Source organism: Oncorhynchus kisutch, linkage group LG29, assembly GCF_002021735.2.
Source record: "Oncorhynchus kisutch isolate 150728-3 linkage group LG29, Okis_V2, whole genome shotgun sequence".
NCBI classification, from domain to species: Eukaryota; Metazoa; Chordata; class Actinopteri; order Salmoniformes; family Salmonidae; genus Oncorhynchus; species Oncorhynchus kisutch.
In genome coordinates, this window is record NC_034202.2 from 7037715 (window position 1) to 7053162 (window position 15448).

A 15448-nucleotide genomic window follows, 5' to 3' on the forward strand; every position below is an offset into this window, starting at 1 on the left:
TCTTCGGGTATTCAACGTTCAGCTACAACGGAGATCATGTGTGTGTGCGCTGGTTTTGGCCATTAGTGTAATGCGGGAGCTATCCTGTAGGGGACCCCACAGGCTCACCTCTGAGTGGTAGCCCTTTATCAACAATAGTTTGGTCACCTACATAAGAATTAGCATTTCTCTACAAGTGCCAACTATAACGTTTGGTGGAGGAGGAATAATGGGGCTGTTTTTCATGGTTCGGGCCCCTTAGTCCCAGTGAAGGAAAATCTTAACACTTGTCACGTATACTCCCTCTCCGACCTCTAGGTTATCAGGCTGCTGATTATCCCGCACACCTGTCACCATCGTCAAGCACACCATCTCCTCATGACACTCACCTGGACTCCATCACCTCCTTGATTATCTTCCCTATATCTGTCACTCCCCTTGGTTCTTTCCTCAGGTGTTATTGACTCTGTTTCATGTCGGTACGTTGTTGGTGGTTTGTGAGTATTGTTTTGTTTATTTATTAAAACACTCACTGACCCTGTACTTGCTTCCCGAAGCATACATTCTAGACGATTCTGTGCTTCCATCTTTGTGGCAACAGTTTGAGGAAGGCACTTTGCTGTTTCAGCATGACAATGCCGCCATGCACAAAGTAAGGTTCATACAGAAATGTTTAGTTGAGATTGGTGTGTAAGAACTTGCCTGTACAGAGCCCTGGGATGTCCCTCCTACCATTTCATTCGCTCTTCCGACTGTCCATCAACTCCTGGCTGAACCCGAGATCGCAGACACTGACAAAGCACATGCCTGCAATCGTTACATCGTAGCTTAGCAGGGGAGAGTGGTTTCATCACGGTCGGACATTCAGAGATCGATGTATAGCCATTAATCTAAAATAATTTATAGATATTAAATTAAAAAACACTTTGTTTGTCATAAACAGACAATATTAATATAAGATGAAAGGTGAGTTCCTAACGAGTTCAGGAAGCCACGCTAGAGCTCTGTGACGTTCACAGCGATGGGGGCAGACGTTATCAAAAGGGACCTGTAGAAAATATGCAAATCTTCTAACACTAAACATACAAACAATATGTATTTTACAGTTATAAGGAAGGTGAAATATTATAGTAGTTTTATAATTTGATCATGCTATATTTATAAAGCATATGTCATGTCAAGCCAACATGACAACGTTTCAGCGATTTTATAACTATTTACACTAGAAACCTGAGATTTAAACCTTTCTTTGAGTTACTAGCATTACTAGTTCATGTTTATGGTCCTCTCATGATGAATAACTACTTTGGAGATGACTTGGATTGCATTTGATGACATTTAGTTACATTTAACTGGTTAAACTAGCTTGTCAAAGAGAGTCTAGCCATGTAAAGGGTTAAGTCTACCAGGAAGTGCAGAAAAACTGCTTGACAGTATCAGATAGGGAGGAGCATGTAAGTTTCACTGTGCTGAAGTGACATTTAAGAGACGGAGTGTGTATTGTACACGTAAGCCTTGCATTCTCTTCACAAATCTTTTTTTTGAATAACTGCATACAATCTCCAGGCCTTATTTGATACTAGAAACAGAAAGAGCTGAGAAAGCAGCCCCAGTTAAAGCAAGGTAAGTATTGCACGGACAGATGAAGAACTGGTTAACTAGTGTTTATGTCTTCACCTGTTTTCTTTGAGATGATTTCATGATTTTTCTTTGTGCAATATGGTAAAATATCTTTTAGAATTGGGAAGTTATTGTATCATAATGCCACCCTTGATGACTATAGAGTTGAAGCTCCATTGTATTTGTTTGTGCCTTTCAAAAGACACTTTACATACAATTATGCACTATGACCGACATAATGTCTTGTGAGTGGACTCATTCTATTACATGTCCCATGATTTCTCATTTGGTCTCTGTCTAGATATGGCATCCTCCAGCAGTCTCCTGTCCGAAGAGCAGTTCCTGTGCTCTATCTGTCTGGATGTGTTCACTGATCCTGTAGCCATTCCATGTGGACACAACTTCTGCAAGGCCTGTATCAGAAAGTACTGGGATACCATTGACCTGTGCCAGTGTCCAATGTGTAAAAAATCATTTGATAGGAGACCAGATCTCTTTGTCAATACTTTCATTTCTGAGATGGCTGCTCAGTTCAGGAAGTCAGTTCAAGTGAAAGCTACCAGAGGCCCAGACCATTGCCCTACTGAGCTTAGAGGAGTGGCCTGTGACGTCTGCACTGGGACGAAGCACAAGGCCCTAAAGTCTTGCCTGGTGTGTCTGGCCTCTTACTGTGAGACTCACCTGGAGGCTCATCAGATCGCCCCAGCCCTGAAGAAACACAAGCTGATCGACCCTGTGGAGAACCTGGAAGACAGGGTGTGTAAGGAGCATGACAAACTCCTGGAGATGTTCTGTAGGACTGACCAGACGTGTGTTTGTGTCTTCTGTATAAAAACAGACCACAAGACTCACTACACCGTCCCTCTAAAGGAAGAGTATGGAAAGAAGAAAGCCCAGCTGGGGAAGACAGAGGTAGAAGTGCAGCAGATGATCCAGAAGCAACTGCAGAAGGTTAAGGACATCAAATGCTCAATAGCTCTCTGCAAGATAGACGCAGAGAGCGAGATAGCAGGCAGCGTGCAGGTCTTCACTGCCCTGGTGCGCTCCATTGAGAGAAGCCAGGCTGATTTCATTGAGGTGGTCGAGGAGAAGCTGAAAGCAGCAGAGAAGCAGGCTGAAGGCCTCATTAAAGAGCTGGAGGAGGAAATCACTGAGCTACAGAGGAGATGCACTGAGCTGGAGCAGCTGTCACACACTGAGGACCACCTCCACCTCCTCCAGAGCTCCGCATCCCTCTTCAGCCTTCCTCCCACCAAGGACTGGTCTAAGATAAGTGTTCCCAGTGATCAGGGTGTGGGCACTCTGAGGAGAGCAGTGTCTCAGCTGGAGGAGATACTCATTAGTGAAGTGAAGAAGTTGTGTGATGCTGAGCTGAAAAGGATTCAGCTGTATGCAGTGGATGTGACTCTGGACCCTGATACAGCAAACCGGTATCTCATCTTGTCTAAGGACAGGAAACAAGTGAGACAGTCCAACACACCAAACAATCACAGTGACAACCCAAATAGGTTTTCCCAGTGTTCCAGTGTGCTGGGAAAGGAGGGCTTCTCCTTGGGGAGATTCTACTATGAGGTACAAGTGAAAGGGGATAGCTGGGATTTAGGAATGGCCGGAGAGTCCAGCAACAGGAAGGGGGACATTGTTCTGAGCCCTCTTGATTTATACTGGGCTGTTGTGCTGAGGAATGGGAACGAGTATGACGCTAATGAAGACTCTGCTGTCCACCTCTTCCTGAGAGAGAAGCCCCAGAAGGTGGGGGTGTTTGTGGATTATGAGGAGGGTCAGGTCTCTTTTTATGATGTGGAGGCCCGGTCTCATATCTACTCTTTCACTGGCTGCACCTTCACTGAGAAACTCTATCCATACTTCAGTCCTTATTTTTCCAAACGTGGTCAAAACTCTATCCCTCTGATCATATGTCCTGTCGAATACACAGACTGAGTTGCAACCTCCAAGTCTAACTTGGGGAATCCGATCTGTTGTCACAAAGGGACAATCAATATGTTTACCAATACTGTCACTGTGATATTTGATTTGTTTCCAACTTATTGTGAAAACAATGGCCTTACGATGTACTGTAGACATTTTAAAACATGCCGGAGCAGCTCTCACGTAGTGAGGTCCCCACCCACCTCCTCCAGAGCTTCCCATCCCTCTACAGTCTTTCTCCCATCAAGGACTGGTCTGAGATCAGGGTTCACAGCAGTCTGGGTGTGGGAAACCCGTCTTATAGTCTCCCTGACAAAGAGGTTTGACCCAGCTGCCTGTGTCCTGGGAAATAAGGACTTCTCCTCTGGTGAATGGGCTTAACTGGGATTTAGGAGTGGTCAGAGAGTCCACAAACAGGAAGGGATACCTAACAACAAGTCCTAAGGATGGATATTGGACCAAATATATTTATATAGCCCTTCGTACATCAGCTGATATCTCAAAGTGTTGTATAGAAACCCAGCCTAAAACCCCAAACAGCAAGAAATGCAGATGTAGAAGCACGGTGGCTAGGAAACACTCCCTAGAAAGGCCAAAACCTAGGAAGAAACCTAGAGAGGAACCAGGCTATGAGGGGTGGCCAGTCCTCTTCTGGCTGTGCCGGGTGGAGATTATAACAGAACATGGCCAAGATGTTCAAATGTTCATAAATTACCAGCAGAGTCAAATATTAATAATCACAGGCAGAACAGTTGAAACTGGAGCAGCAGCACGGCCAGGTGGACTGGGGACAGCAAGGAGTCATCATGCCAGGTAGTCCTGAGGCATGGTCCTGGGGCTCAGGTCCTCTGAGAGAGAGAAAGAAAGAGAGAGAGAATTAGAGAGAGCATACTTAAGTTCACACCGGATAGACAGGAGAAGTAATCCAGATATAACAAACTGACCCTAGCCCCCCGACACATAAACTACTGCAGCATAAATACTGGAGGCTGAGACAGGAGGGGTCAGGAGACACTATGGTCCCATCCGATGATACCCCCGGACAGGGCCAAACAGGAAGGATATAACCCCACCCACTTTGCCAAAGCACAGCCCCCACACCACTAGAGGGATATCTTCAACCACCAACTTACCATCCTGAGACAAGGCGGAGTATAGCCCACAAAGATCTCCGCCACGGCACAACCCAAGGGGGGGTGCCAACCCAGACAGGAAGATCACATCAGTGACTCAACCCACTCAAGTGACGCACCCCTCCTAGGGACAGCATGAAAGAGCACCAGTAAGCCAGTGACTCAGCCCCTGTAATAGGGTTAGAGGCAGAGAATCCCAGTGGAAAGAGGGAAACCGGCCAGGCAGAGACAGCGAGGGCGGTTCGTTGCTCCAGAGCCTTTCCGTTCACCTTCACACTCCTGGGCCAGACTACACTCAATCATATGACCCACTGAAGAGATGAGTCTTCAGTAAAGACTTAAAGGTTGAGACTGAGTTTGTGTCTCTCACATGGCTAGGCAGACCATTTCATAAAAATTGAGCTCTATAGGAGAAAGCCCTGCCTCCAGCTGTTTGCTTAGAAATTCTAGGGACAATTAGGAGGCCTGCGTCTTGTGACCGTAGCGTACGTGTGGGTATGTATGGCAGGACCAAATCAGAGAGATAGGTAGGTGCAAGCCCATGTAATGCTTTGTAGGTTAGCAGTAAAACCTTGAAATCAGCCCTTGCTTTGACAGGAAGCCAGTGTAGTGAGGCTAGCACTGGAGTAATATGATCAAATCTTTTGGTTCTAGTCAGGATTCTAGCAGCCGTATTTAGCACTAACTGAAGTTTATTTAGTGCTTCATCCGGGTAGCCGGAAAGTAGAGCATTGCAGTAGTCTAACCTAGACGTAACTAAAGCATGGATACAATTTTCTGCATCATTTTTGGACAGAAAGTTTCCGATTTTATTTTTCCTCCTCTGCCTGAGAGAGAGAAGCCCCAGAAGGTGGGAGTGTTTGTGGATTATGAGGAGGGTCAGGTCTCTATTTATGATGTGGAGGCCCGGTCTCATATCTACTCTTTCACTGGTTGCACCTTCACTGAGAAACTCGATCTAAATACGAGTAGTGGTAAAAAAAAACTGTACCTCTGATCATTTCTCCTGTCAATCACACAGACTGAGTTTCAACCTTAAATTCTAACTCGTGATATAAGCCAATGCTATCTGCTGTTGTCGCAAGGAAAACCAATATGTTCACCATTACTGTCGCTGTTTAAATCATGTAAAAAGTGATCATCTATCGGTCTATGTGCTTACTGAAGTGTATACAGTATACCATGTTCATGCAGCCACCCACTACAAGTGTTGGATATTAAAGTCAATTGTCTTCCCTTGAATGTGTTTCTCTGTCAGTGACAGTATCACAGTAAGACTTGTATCTCTACACCATACAGCATTGCAGGGACAGAGGTGAGAATACAAGCATCCATTTTTATTTTATCTATACCCTGCAGTATATCGGTGACAGTGACATATATTCCTAGTAACTTACAGCAGAGGTGCAAATGAATGAACAACCAGTAGGCTACACTGCTACACTGTCAACTCTCTCTCTTTTTCTTTTCCCTCTCTCGCTCATTCATTCATTTTCTCCCTCTCTTTTTTTTTTTTTTTTTAACCTTTATTTAACCAGGCAAGTCAGTTAAGAACATATTCTTATTTTCAATGACGGCCTGGGAACAGTGGGTTAACTGCCTGTTCAGGGGCAGAACGACAGATTTGTACCTTGTCAGCTCGGGGGTTTGAACTTGCAACCTTCCGGTTATTAGTCCAACGCTCTAACCACTAGGCTACGCTGCCGCCCCTCTCTGTTAAAACTCTGCTGGTATTTCCAGGTTTTCTTCTAGTTTCTAACCTCTGACTGACAACAGAAAAACAGTTCAGCCATGTAAAGAGTTAAGTCTTACTGCAAGTGGAGAAAATTGCATGACAGTATTAGATGGGGAGGAGTTTCACTTTGCTGAAGTGAAACCTAAGTCGAGCGACTTTATGCGTATTGTGCTCAGAAAGAAAACATATGTATGTTTTTGAACAAATACACAGTCCCTACACAGGAAGCGGCCAGAAAGCCAACAGATAAAACACAGTAAGCCAATTAACTGTTATTTAGTTTCACTCTTATACAGTTCTGATATATTTACAGTATGGCCAAAATAATGTCTTGTAAATAAATTCAAATCTTTACAAAATCTCAGTTAAATGAACTGGCCTTGTTACACGGTGAACAGTAGAAACCCAGTTAGTGTTATAGTTATTACTGTCAAGACTTCCAGCGAAGTCTGTCCCTCTCCTTGTTCGGGCGGTGTTCGGCGGTCGATGTCACCGGCCTTCTAGCCATCACTGATCCATTTTTCATTTTCCATTGGTTTTGTCTTGTCTTCCTTCACACCTGGTTCCAATCCCATCAATTACATGTTGTGTATTTAACCCTCTGTTTCCCCTCATGTCCTTGTCGGAGATTGTTTGATTGTATGTGATGGTTTTGTACCCACTTTTGTTATTTTGTACATTTTGGTTTTATCAGCATTTATTAAACAACTCAGTTTTTACCAAGTTCATTCTCCTGACTTCCCCTGACTTCCCTGCCACCAACACGCACACCTTACAGAATCTCCGACCACAACTATGGAGTCAGCAGGAGAAGATACCCCGGCCATTGAGGTGGAGGAGCGCGTCCAGGAGCATGCAGCTTTGCTTCACCATCTTGGCGTCACCATGGATCGCGTTGTCCAGACAATGGACCCCTGGGAGAGACAGGGAGTTTTTCCAGCGCCTCCACCAGCACAACTGGGGTTTCCCCTTTCCCGCCTGAACTGGGATCCGTCTCTCCTTGCCACAGGAGTACGACAGGAGTGCTGCCAACTGCCAGGGTTTCCTCCTCCAACTAAACCTCTATCTGGCCACGGTCCACCCAGCTCCATCAGACCATGAGAGGGTGTCCGCCCTCGTCTCGTGCCTCACCAGGAAAGCCCTGGAGTGGGCCAACGCCGTATGGAGAGAGGGAGATGCGGCGTTTGGACCAGTTTGGGGAGTTCACCCGCCGTTTCCGGGCAGTCTTCGACCACCCACCCGAGGGTGAGCGCCTCTACCATTTGAGGCAGGAGACGAGGAGAGCCCAGGAGTTCACCCTGGAGTTTAGGACCCTGGCAGCCAGCGCGGGATGGAACAGCAGGGCCCTGATTGATCATTACCGCTGCAGTCTACGCGAGGACGTCTGTCGGGAGCTGGCTTGCAGAGACACCACCCTCTTGTTTGACCAGCATTATATGAGGCTGCGTATTTTTGCAGACATTCATGGATAAGTCATACAAATAAGCATTGGATAATAAATGCTCCAGGAATCCATTTAAAAAAAAAACATTTTTAGTATTGTGTACATGCTAGGCAGAGATGGTAGGGGGACTCACAACTCATAAACGCATCATATTTTGTCCATGTAGAGTAAGATGATTGCAAGGGTCTTCAACTAGTAGGCATATACCACCTGAATATTGAGACATTCATGAGATTGTTCTTGAAGGATGGGTGCTTTTGAGAAATGAATTGTTATAACAAGAACATGTTCAAACAGCACTTCAGGTGAGGCCTCCTGAGAGCAGGGTTTTCTTCCATCCCCATTTTAAAGAGATAGGTCACCCAAATGACAAAATGTTTGTGTCCTTAACTTGAAAGCGGTCTATGGATGTCACGTTCGTTGGACTGAATATCGGACCAAGGTGCAGCGGGATGTTGAGTTCCACATAATCTATTAAAGAAAGTGAAATTTAGCAAAGACAAATAAACAATAACGAACCACGACTACAGAGAATGCTACGTGCACTAACTCAAAACAATATCCCATAACCCACAGGTGGGAAAAATGCTACTTAAGACAATGATAGCCAGCTGCCTCTAATTGGGAATCATACCAAAACACCAACATAGAAAAAACAAACTAGAACCCCACATAGATAATATAAACTAGACTAAACCCCTAGTCCTACTCTACCATAGAAAATAAAGGCTTTCTATGGTCAGGGCATGACAATGGATAAGGAGACTGCAATCTACGATTTGGTTATCCACTGCCATCGACCATTAATATAAAAATGTGACTTTAAATTTCATCCCCCCAAAAATGTCAAAGTAACAAAGTCATCTAATTTTGAGTGATAATTGAATGGTCAAAGCAGCCTGAATTCACCTGACCTGTGGATTTGATTTTTTACATTTTACACCCTGGTCATATGACGAAGTGTAATCAAAATAAGTAGAATTTCAGGAAATTTCAGGAAATCTCCAAGCTTTCTTCAAAAATGGGCAGCCCTGGCTATGTGAAATTTGACAACATGTTTTTGACAACAGTTGATAATCTGAATAGGGGATACGCTCTACAAAAACAAACGCATGATGGGGAAGAAGCGGGATTATGTATTAGATGACGCCTTCTCAGTATGAATGAGAAGTATGTTTTGTTGCTTAATGCATGTGTTTTTACTAATGCATACATTTTTAGTAAACAGTCTAAATAGTATGTAGTACTATTAGTACACAGTATGTAGTTTTAGTAAGTAGTGGCAAGACAGATTTCGTACCCAACCAGACTCTTACATGTCTGACAGTGAATGTGGTGCCACCTAGTGGGCGAGAGCTGGTAAAGCCAGTGTTTGTGGAAAAGATCAGAAGTAGTACATAATAATGTCTGGAACGGAGCAAATGGAATGGCCTGAAACACGCGGAAACCATGGAAACCATGTGTTTGATGTATTTTACAACATTCCACTGATTCCGCTCCAGCCATTACCACGAGCCCGTCCCCCCCCCAATTAAAGTGCTACCAACCTTCTGTGTAGTACACCTGCAAATCAACTAATAAACAAACATGTCTCTTTTTTGTTTTCTTGAGTAAGGCAGCTCCAAAATGCAGGGTTTTCAGCCCAGCTCAGTGCTTTCTGTGGTGGTGAGGCAGCCAGCGGAAGATACGGAGCGTCGGGGTTGGTAATGTTCTCTACGTCACCAACCAAATCTACAGGTAGAGCTCGAAAATTCTATCTGCCATAGAGTTACATTAGAAGTGCCCATCTAAGAAGGCTTAAGGTCATTGGCCACAGATAAAATGAGGTCAAATTACATTATGTCTACAGTAGCTTTGATTGGACTGACCAGTTCAACATCGTAACAAAAAAAATCTTAGCTAACAATCGAGCAGTCATCGTCATGAATCAAGTTGACAATCTACTGGCCAAACCTTTTCAATCGTTGTCATATGAAGATAAATAAGGAACAGAAATTAGAGATCAAATGTATCGGTGCTCATCAGCCATTGGGCATGAACATTACACAACAAGTAGGAAATCGCAAATTCAACAATGAGTGGCTTGGAAGGAATCAGTGGCTAACTGCAAGCACTGAAAAGCAATCACTAGCCTGCTATTCAGTGGAGTGTGTTCCAAGTCTTGGTTTAAGGGTCTCTTTTCCAAGCTTTAAAGGATAAACATTCAACATTGGCCATGCTGTCAATCCAGCAAGACTTTTTCCACATTCAAAACAGCTGGAAACGTAGAACTGGGAAATCACAGACTTCAGTGAGTTCAAGAGAACTGGGAAGTCGGACAAAGACGAGCTCTGACTGGGAAGATGCATTTTGAACGGTCATCCAAGTCGGGCCTCTTTCTAGAGCAGGCTACGCTGCTGCACTGTCATCTCGCTCTCTTCCTTTTCATTACATTGGCCCCTCTCTCTCTCTCTGTATCATAAGATGATTGAAAATGATGGATAAGAAGAACTAATCTATTATACCAGATTATCAAAGTGGGTTCACCCATGTAGAGGATTCCGTCTCCCAGGAAGAACAGTCAAACTGTATGTTAGCGTTAAGAGACGGAGTGTGTATTGTTCACAGGAGAACGGTCTCGCATCCTCCTTTGATAATACAGACAGACAGACCCCCCCCACCACGTCTATTCCACTTTGGTTCAATGTAATTTTCATTCAAATGACATGGAGACAAACTGGATTGAACCAGTGTGGGCCCAGTGGGACAGAACCGAGAGAACAGTCACACACACAGGTGTCTAGATTTGGCTTCCGCCAGCAGTCTGTCTGAATAGCAGTTCCTGTGCTCTGTCTGGACGCGTTCACTGAACCTGTAGCCATTCCATGTGGACACAACTTCTGCAAGATCTGTATTAGAAAGTACTGTGATACCACTGACCTGTGCCAGTGTCCAATGTGTAAAAAATAATTTGATAGGAGACCAGATCTCAGTTCAGGACGTCAGTTCAAGTGAAAGTTACCAGCAGCCCAGACCATTGCCATACCGAGCTTAGAGGAGTGGCCTGTGATGTCTGCACGGGAACGAAGCTCCAGGCCCTGCAGTCCGGCCTGGGATATCTGAACTCTTACTTAGAGACTCATCTGCAGCCTCACATAGTCCCAGCCCTGAAGAGACACAAACTGATTGACTCTGTGCAGAACCTGGAAGACAGGGTGTGTAAGGAGCATGACAAACTCCTGGAGCTGTTCTGTAGGACTGACCAGACGTGTTTGTGTCTCGTGCATGAAAACAGATCACAAGACTCACTACACTGTCCCTCTACACCAGCGTTCCCCAAACTCGGTGCACGTTTTTTTTTTTTGCCCTAACACTACACAGCTGATTCAAACGACCAAAGCTTGACGATGAGTAGATTATTTGAATCCGCTGGGTAGGGCTAGGGCAACAACCAAAACGTGCACCGAGTTTGGGGAACCCTGCTGTACTTGGAACAGTGTGACGAGAGGAAGGCTCAGCCAAGGGAAGACAGAGGCAGAAGTGTAGCAGATGTTCCAGGAACGACTGCAGAATGTTCAGTAGATCACACACTCAATAGACCTCAGCAAGAGAGAAGCAGAGCGAGAGATACGAGATGGCGTGCAGGTCTGGGTGTGGGGAACCTGAGGAGAGTTGTCTAAGCTGGAGCAGACACTCTGGAATGGAGTGGAGTGGAGTGAAGAATTTGACTTGTGATACTGAAATGAAGAGGATTCAGCTGTATGCAGAGGACGTGACTCTGGACCCTGATACAGCAAATTCTGGCCTCATCCGGTCTGAGTATAAGAAACAAGTGAGGCATGTAGACAGAAGACAGACTCTCCCTAACAACCCAAAGACATTTTCCTCACGTACCGGTATCCTAGGAAAGAAGGGCTTCTCCTCAGGGAGATTCTACTATGAGGTGACGGTCTAGGGGTAGACTGACTGGGATTTCGTTGTGACCAGAGAGTCCAGCAACAGGAAGGGGCAGATTCCACTGACCCCTCAGAATGGATACTGGAGTGTGTGGCTGAGGAATGGAGTCAGTGCCACGCCAATAACTCCTCTCCTGTTTTCCCCCTGAGAGAAAAGCCCCAGAAGGTGGGTGTATTTGTGGATTATGGTCTCCTTTTATGATGTGGCCCAGTCTCATATCTACTCTTTCACTGGATGCACCTTCACTGAGAAATTCTATGCATGCTTCCGCCCTGACAATAATAGTGGCGGTAAAAACTCAGCCCCTCCTATCTTCTCACCCTGAGTTTTAAAGCCTCACTCCTCAGTGAGCCATAACCATTTGTGTTTGTAAACCTTTGTATTTGAATTTGGATGCGGTTATATGCAAATTCTATGCGGTCATAGAATTCAAATAACTCCATGGCAGTTACATTTGCAGAGACCCTACTTTATTGAAATGTGAAGTATATAGCTTTGTGTCTGGTGTAGAGGTCGACCGATTATGATTTTTCAACGCAGATACCGATACCGATTATTGGAGGACCAAAAAAAGCCTCTGCCGATTAATCGGACAGTTTTTATTTTTGTTGTTGTAATAATGACAATTACAACAATACTGAATGAACACTTATTTTAGCTTAATATAATACATCAATAAAAATCAATTTAGCCTCAAATAAATAATGAAACATGTTCAATTTGGTTTAAATAATGCAAAAACAGTGTTGGAGAAGAAAGTAAAAGTGCAATATGTGCCATGTAAGAAAGCTAACGTTTAAGTTCCTTGCTCAGAACATGAGAACATATGAAAGCTGGTGGTTCCTTTTAACATGAGTCTTCAATATTCCCACTTAAGAAGTTTTAGGTTGTTCTTATAGGAATTATAGGACTATTTCTCTCTATACCATTTGTATTTCATATACCTTTGACTATTGGATGTTCTTATAGGCACTTTAGTATTGCCAGTGTAACAGTATAGCTTCCGTCCTTCTCCGCGCTCCTACCTGGGCTTGAACCAGGAACACAACGACAACAGCCACCCTCGAAGCAGCGTTACCTACGCAGAGCAAGGGGAACAACCACTCCAAGTCTCAGAGCGAGTGACGTTTGAAACGCTATTAGCACGCACCCCGCTAACTAGCTAGCCATTTCACGTCACATCGTTATACCAGCCTAATCTCGGGAGTTGATAGGCTTGAAGTCATAAATAGCAGTGCTGCTGGCAAAACGCACAAAAGTGTTGTTTGAATGAATGCTTATGAGTCTGCTGGTGCCTACCATCGCTCAGTCAGACTGCTCTATCAAATCATAGACTTAATTATAACATAATAACACACAGAAATACGAGCCTTAGGTCACTAATATGGTCGAATACGGAAACTATCATTTAGAAAACAAGACGTTTATTCTTTCAGTGAGATACGTCTTGTTTTCTAACGGGTGGCATCCATCAGTCTAAATATTCCTGTTACATTGCACAACCTTCAATGTTATATCATAATTATGTAAAATTCTGACAAATTAGTTTCAATGAGCCAGGCGGCCCAAACTGTTGCATATACCATGACTCTGCGAGCAATGAACGCAAGAGAAGTGACACAATTTCACCTGGTTAATATTGCCTGCTAACCTGGATTTATTTTAGCTAAATATGCAGGTTTAAAAATATTTACTTCTGTGTATTGATGTTAAGAAAGGCATTGGGGTTTATGGTTAGGTACACGTTGGAGCAACGACAGTCCTTTCTCGCGAATGCGCATCGATTATATGCAATGCAGGACACGCTAGATAATCTAGTAATATCATCAACCATGTGTAGTTATAACTAGTGATTATGATTGATTAAGTTTAATGCTAGCTAGCAACTTACCTTGGTTTCTTACTGCATTCGCGTAACAGGCTGGCTCCTCGTAAGGCAGGTGGTTAGAGCGTTGGACTAGTTAACCGAAATGTTGCAAGATTGAATCTCTGAGCTGACACCGGTAAAAATCTGTCGGCAGTTAACCCACCGTTCCTAGGCCGCCATTGAAAATAAGAATGTGTTCTTAACTGACTTGCCTAGTTTAAATAAAGGATTAAATTAAGGTGTAATAAATAAATAAAAGAAATCTGCAAAATCGTCGTCCAAAATGACCGATTTCCAATTCTTATGAAAACTTGAAATCGGCCCCAATTAATCGGCCATTCCGATTAATCGGCCGACCTCTAGTCTGGTGAAAGGTAGGCTTTGTTTGCTGTGTAGAATTGATGCTTTTTAAGTTATCTGAATGTACAGTACCAGTCAAAACTTTGGACACAACTACTCATTACTACTACTCACTACTCATTACTACTACTCACTACTCATTACTACTACTCACTACTCATTACTACTACTCACTACTCATTACTACTACTCACTACTCATTACTACTACTCACTACTCATTACTACTACTCACTACTCATTACTACTACTCACTACTCATTACTACTACTCACTACTCATTACTACTACTCACTACTCATTACTACTACTCACTACTCATTACTACTACTCACTACTCATTACTACTACTCACTACTCACTACTACTACTCACTACTCATTACTACTACTCACTACTCATTACTACTACTCACTACTCATTACTACTACTCACTACTCATTACTACTACTCACTACTCATTACTACTACTCACTACTCATTACTACTACTCACTACTCATTACTACTACTCACTACTCACTACTACTACTCACTACTCATTACTACTACTCACTACTCATTACTACTACCCACTACTCATTACTACTACTCACTACTCATTACTACTACTCACTACTCATTACTACTACTCACTACTCATTACTACTACTCACTACTCATTACTACTACTCATACTCATTACTACTACTCACTACTCATTACTACTACTCACTACTCATTACTACTACTCACTACTCATTACTACTACTCACTACTCATTACTACTACTCACTACTCACTACTACTACTCACTACTCACTACTACTACTCACTACTCATTACTACTACTCACTACTCACTACTACTACTCACTACTCATTACTACTACTCACTACTCATTACTACTACTCACTACTCACTACTACTACTCACTACTCATTACTACTACTCACTACTCATTCAAGGGTTTTCCTTTATTTGTACTATTTTTTACATTGCAGAATAAGAATGAAGACATCAACTATGAGGTAAACACATATGGAATCATGTAGTAACCAAAACTTGGTTACGCACCACCACTCGCACCACCACTTGGTGCGCATTAACGAACAACCACTAGGCTACACTGCTGCACTGTCCTCTCTCTCTCTGTACTCTCCCCTCACTTTCTATCTCTGTCTCTCTCTTTCTCCCTCTCCGCAAAAGCACTGCAGGTACTTGCAGGTTCCCCTCTCGTTTTTATAGCTTACAGTTTATTCGCCGTTAGTCAGCACCTCTACACTGAATAATTGACTCTGGGTGTGCGCCAGCTCATGCTTTAAACCCCCCCCCCCCTAGTGTCTAACCACTAAATGAGAAAAGAAAATAAGTAATTTTAAATTCACAGAGGTTGCTGATGAACCTGTCTACATCGCGGCCTTCTTGCACTCTTTTTTCATCACTGTCTTGTCCTCTTCTGTTCTCT

The 15448-nt window shown here is 43.6% G+C and overlaps 1 protein-coding gene across 1 annotated transcript; it reads left to right on the forward strand.

The window, feature by feature from the left end:
• Positions 1-1442: 1442 nt before the first annotated feature.
• On the forward strand, positions 1443-5903 carry LOC109874108 (nuclear factor 7, brain-like). Its single transcript, XM_020465884.2, has 2 exons — positions 1443-1602; positions 1901-5903. Exon 2 carries the CDS (start codon positions 1903-1905, stop codon positions 3538-3540), a length of 1638 nt encoding a protein of 545 aa, XP_020321473.1. The 5' UTR covers positions 1443-1602; positions 1901-1902; the 3' UTR covers positions 3541-5903.
• Positions 5904-15448: the final 9545 nt, after the last annotated feature.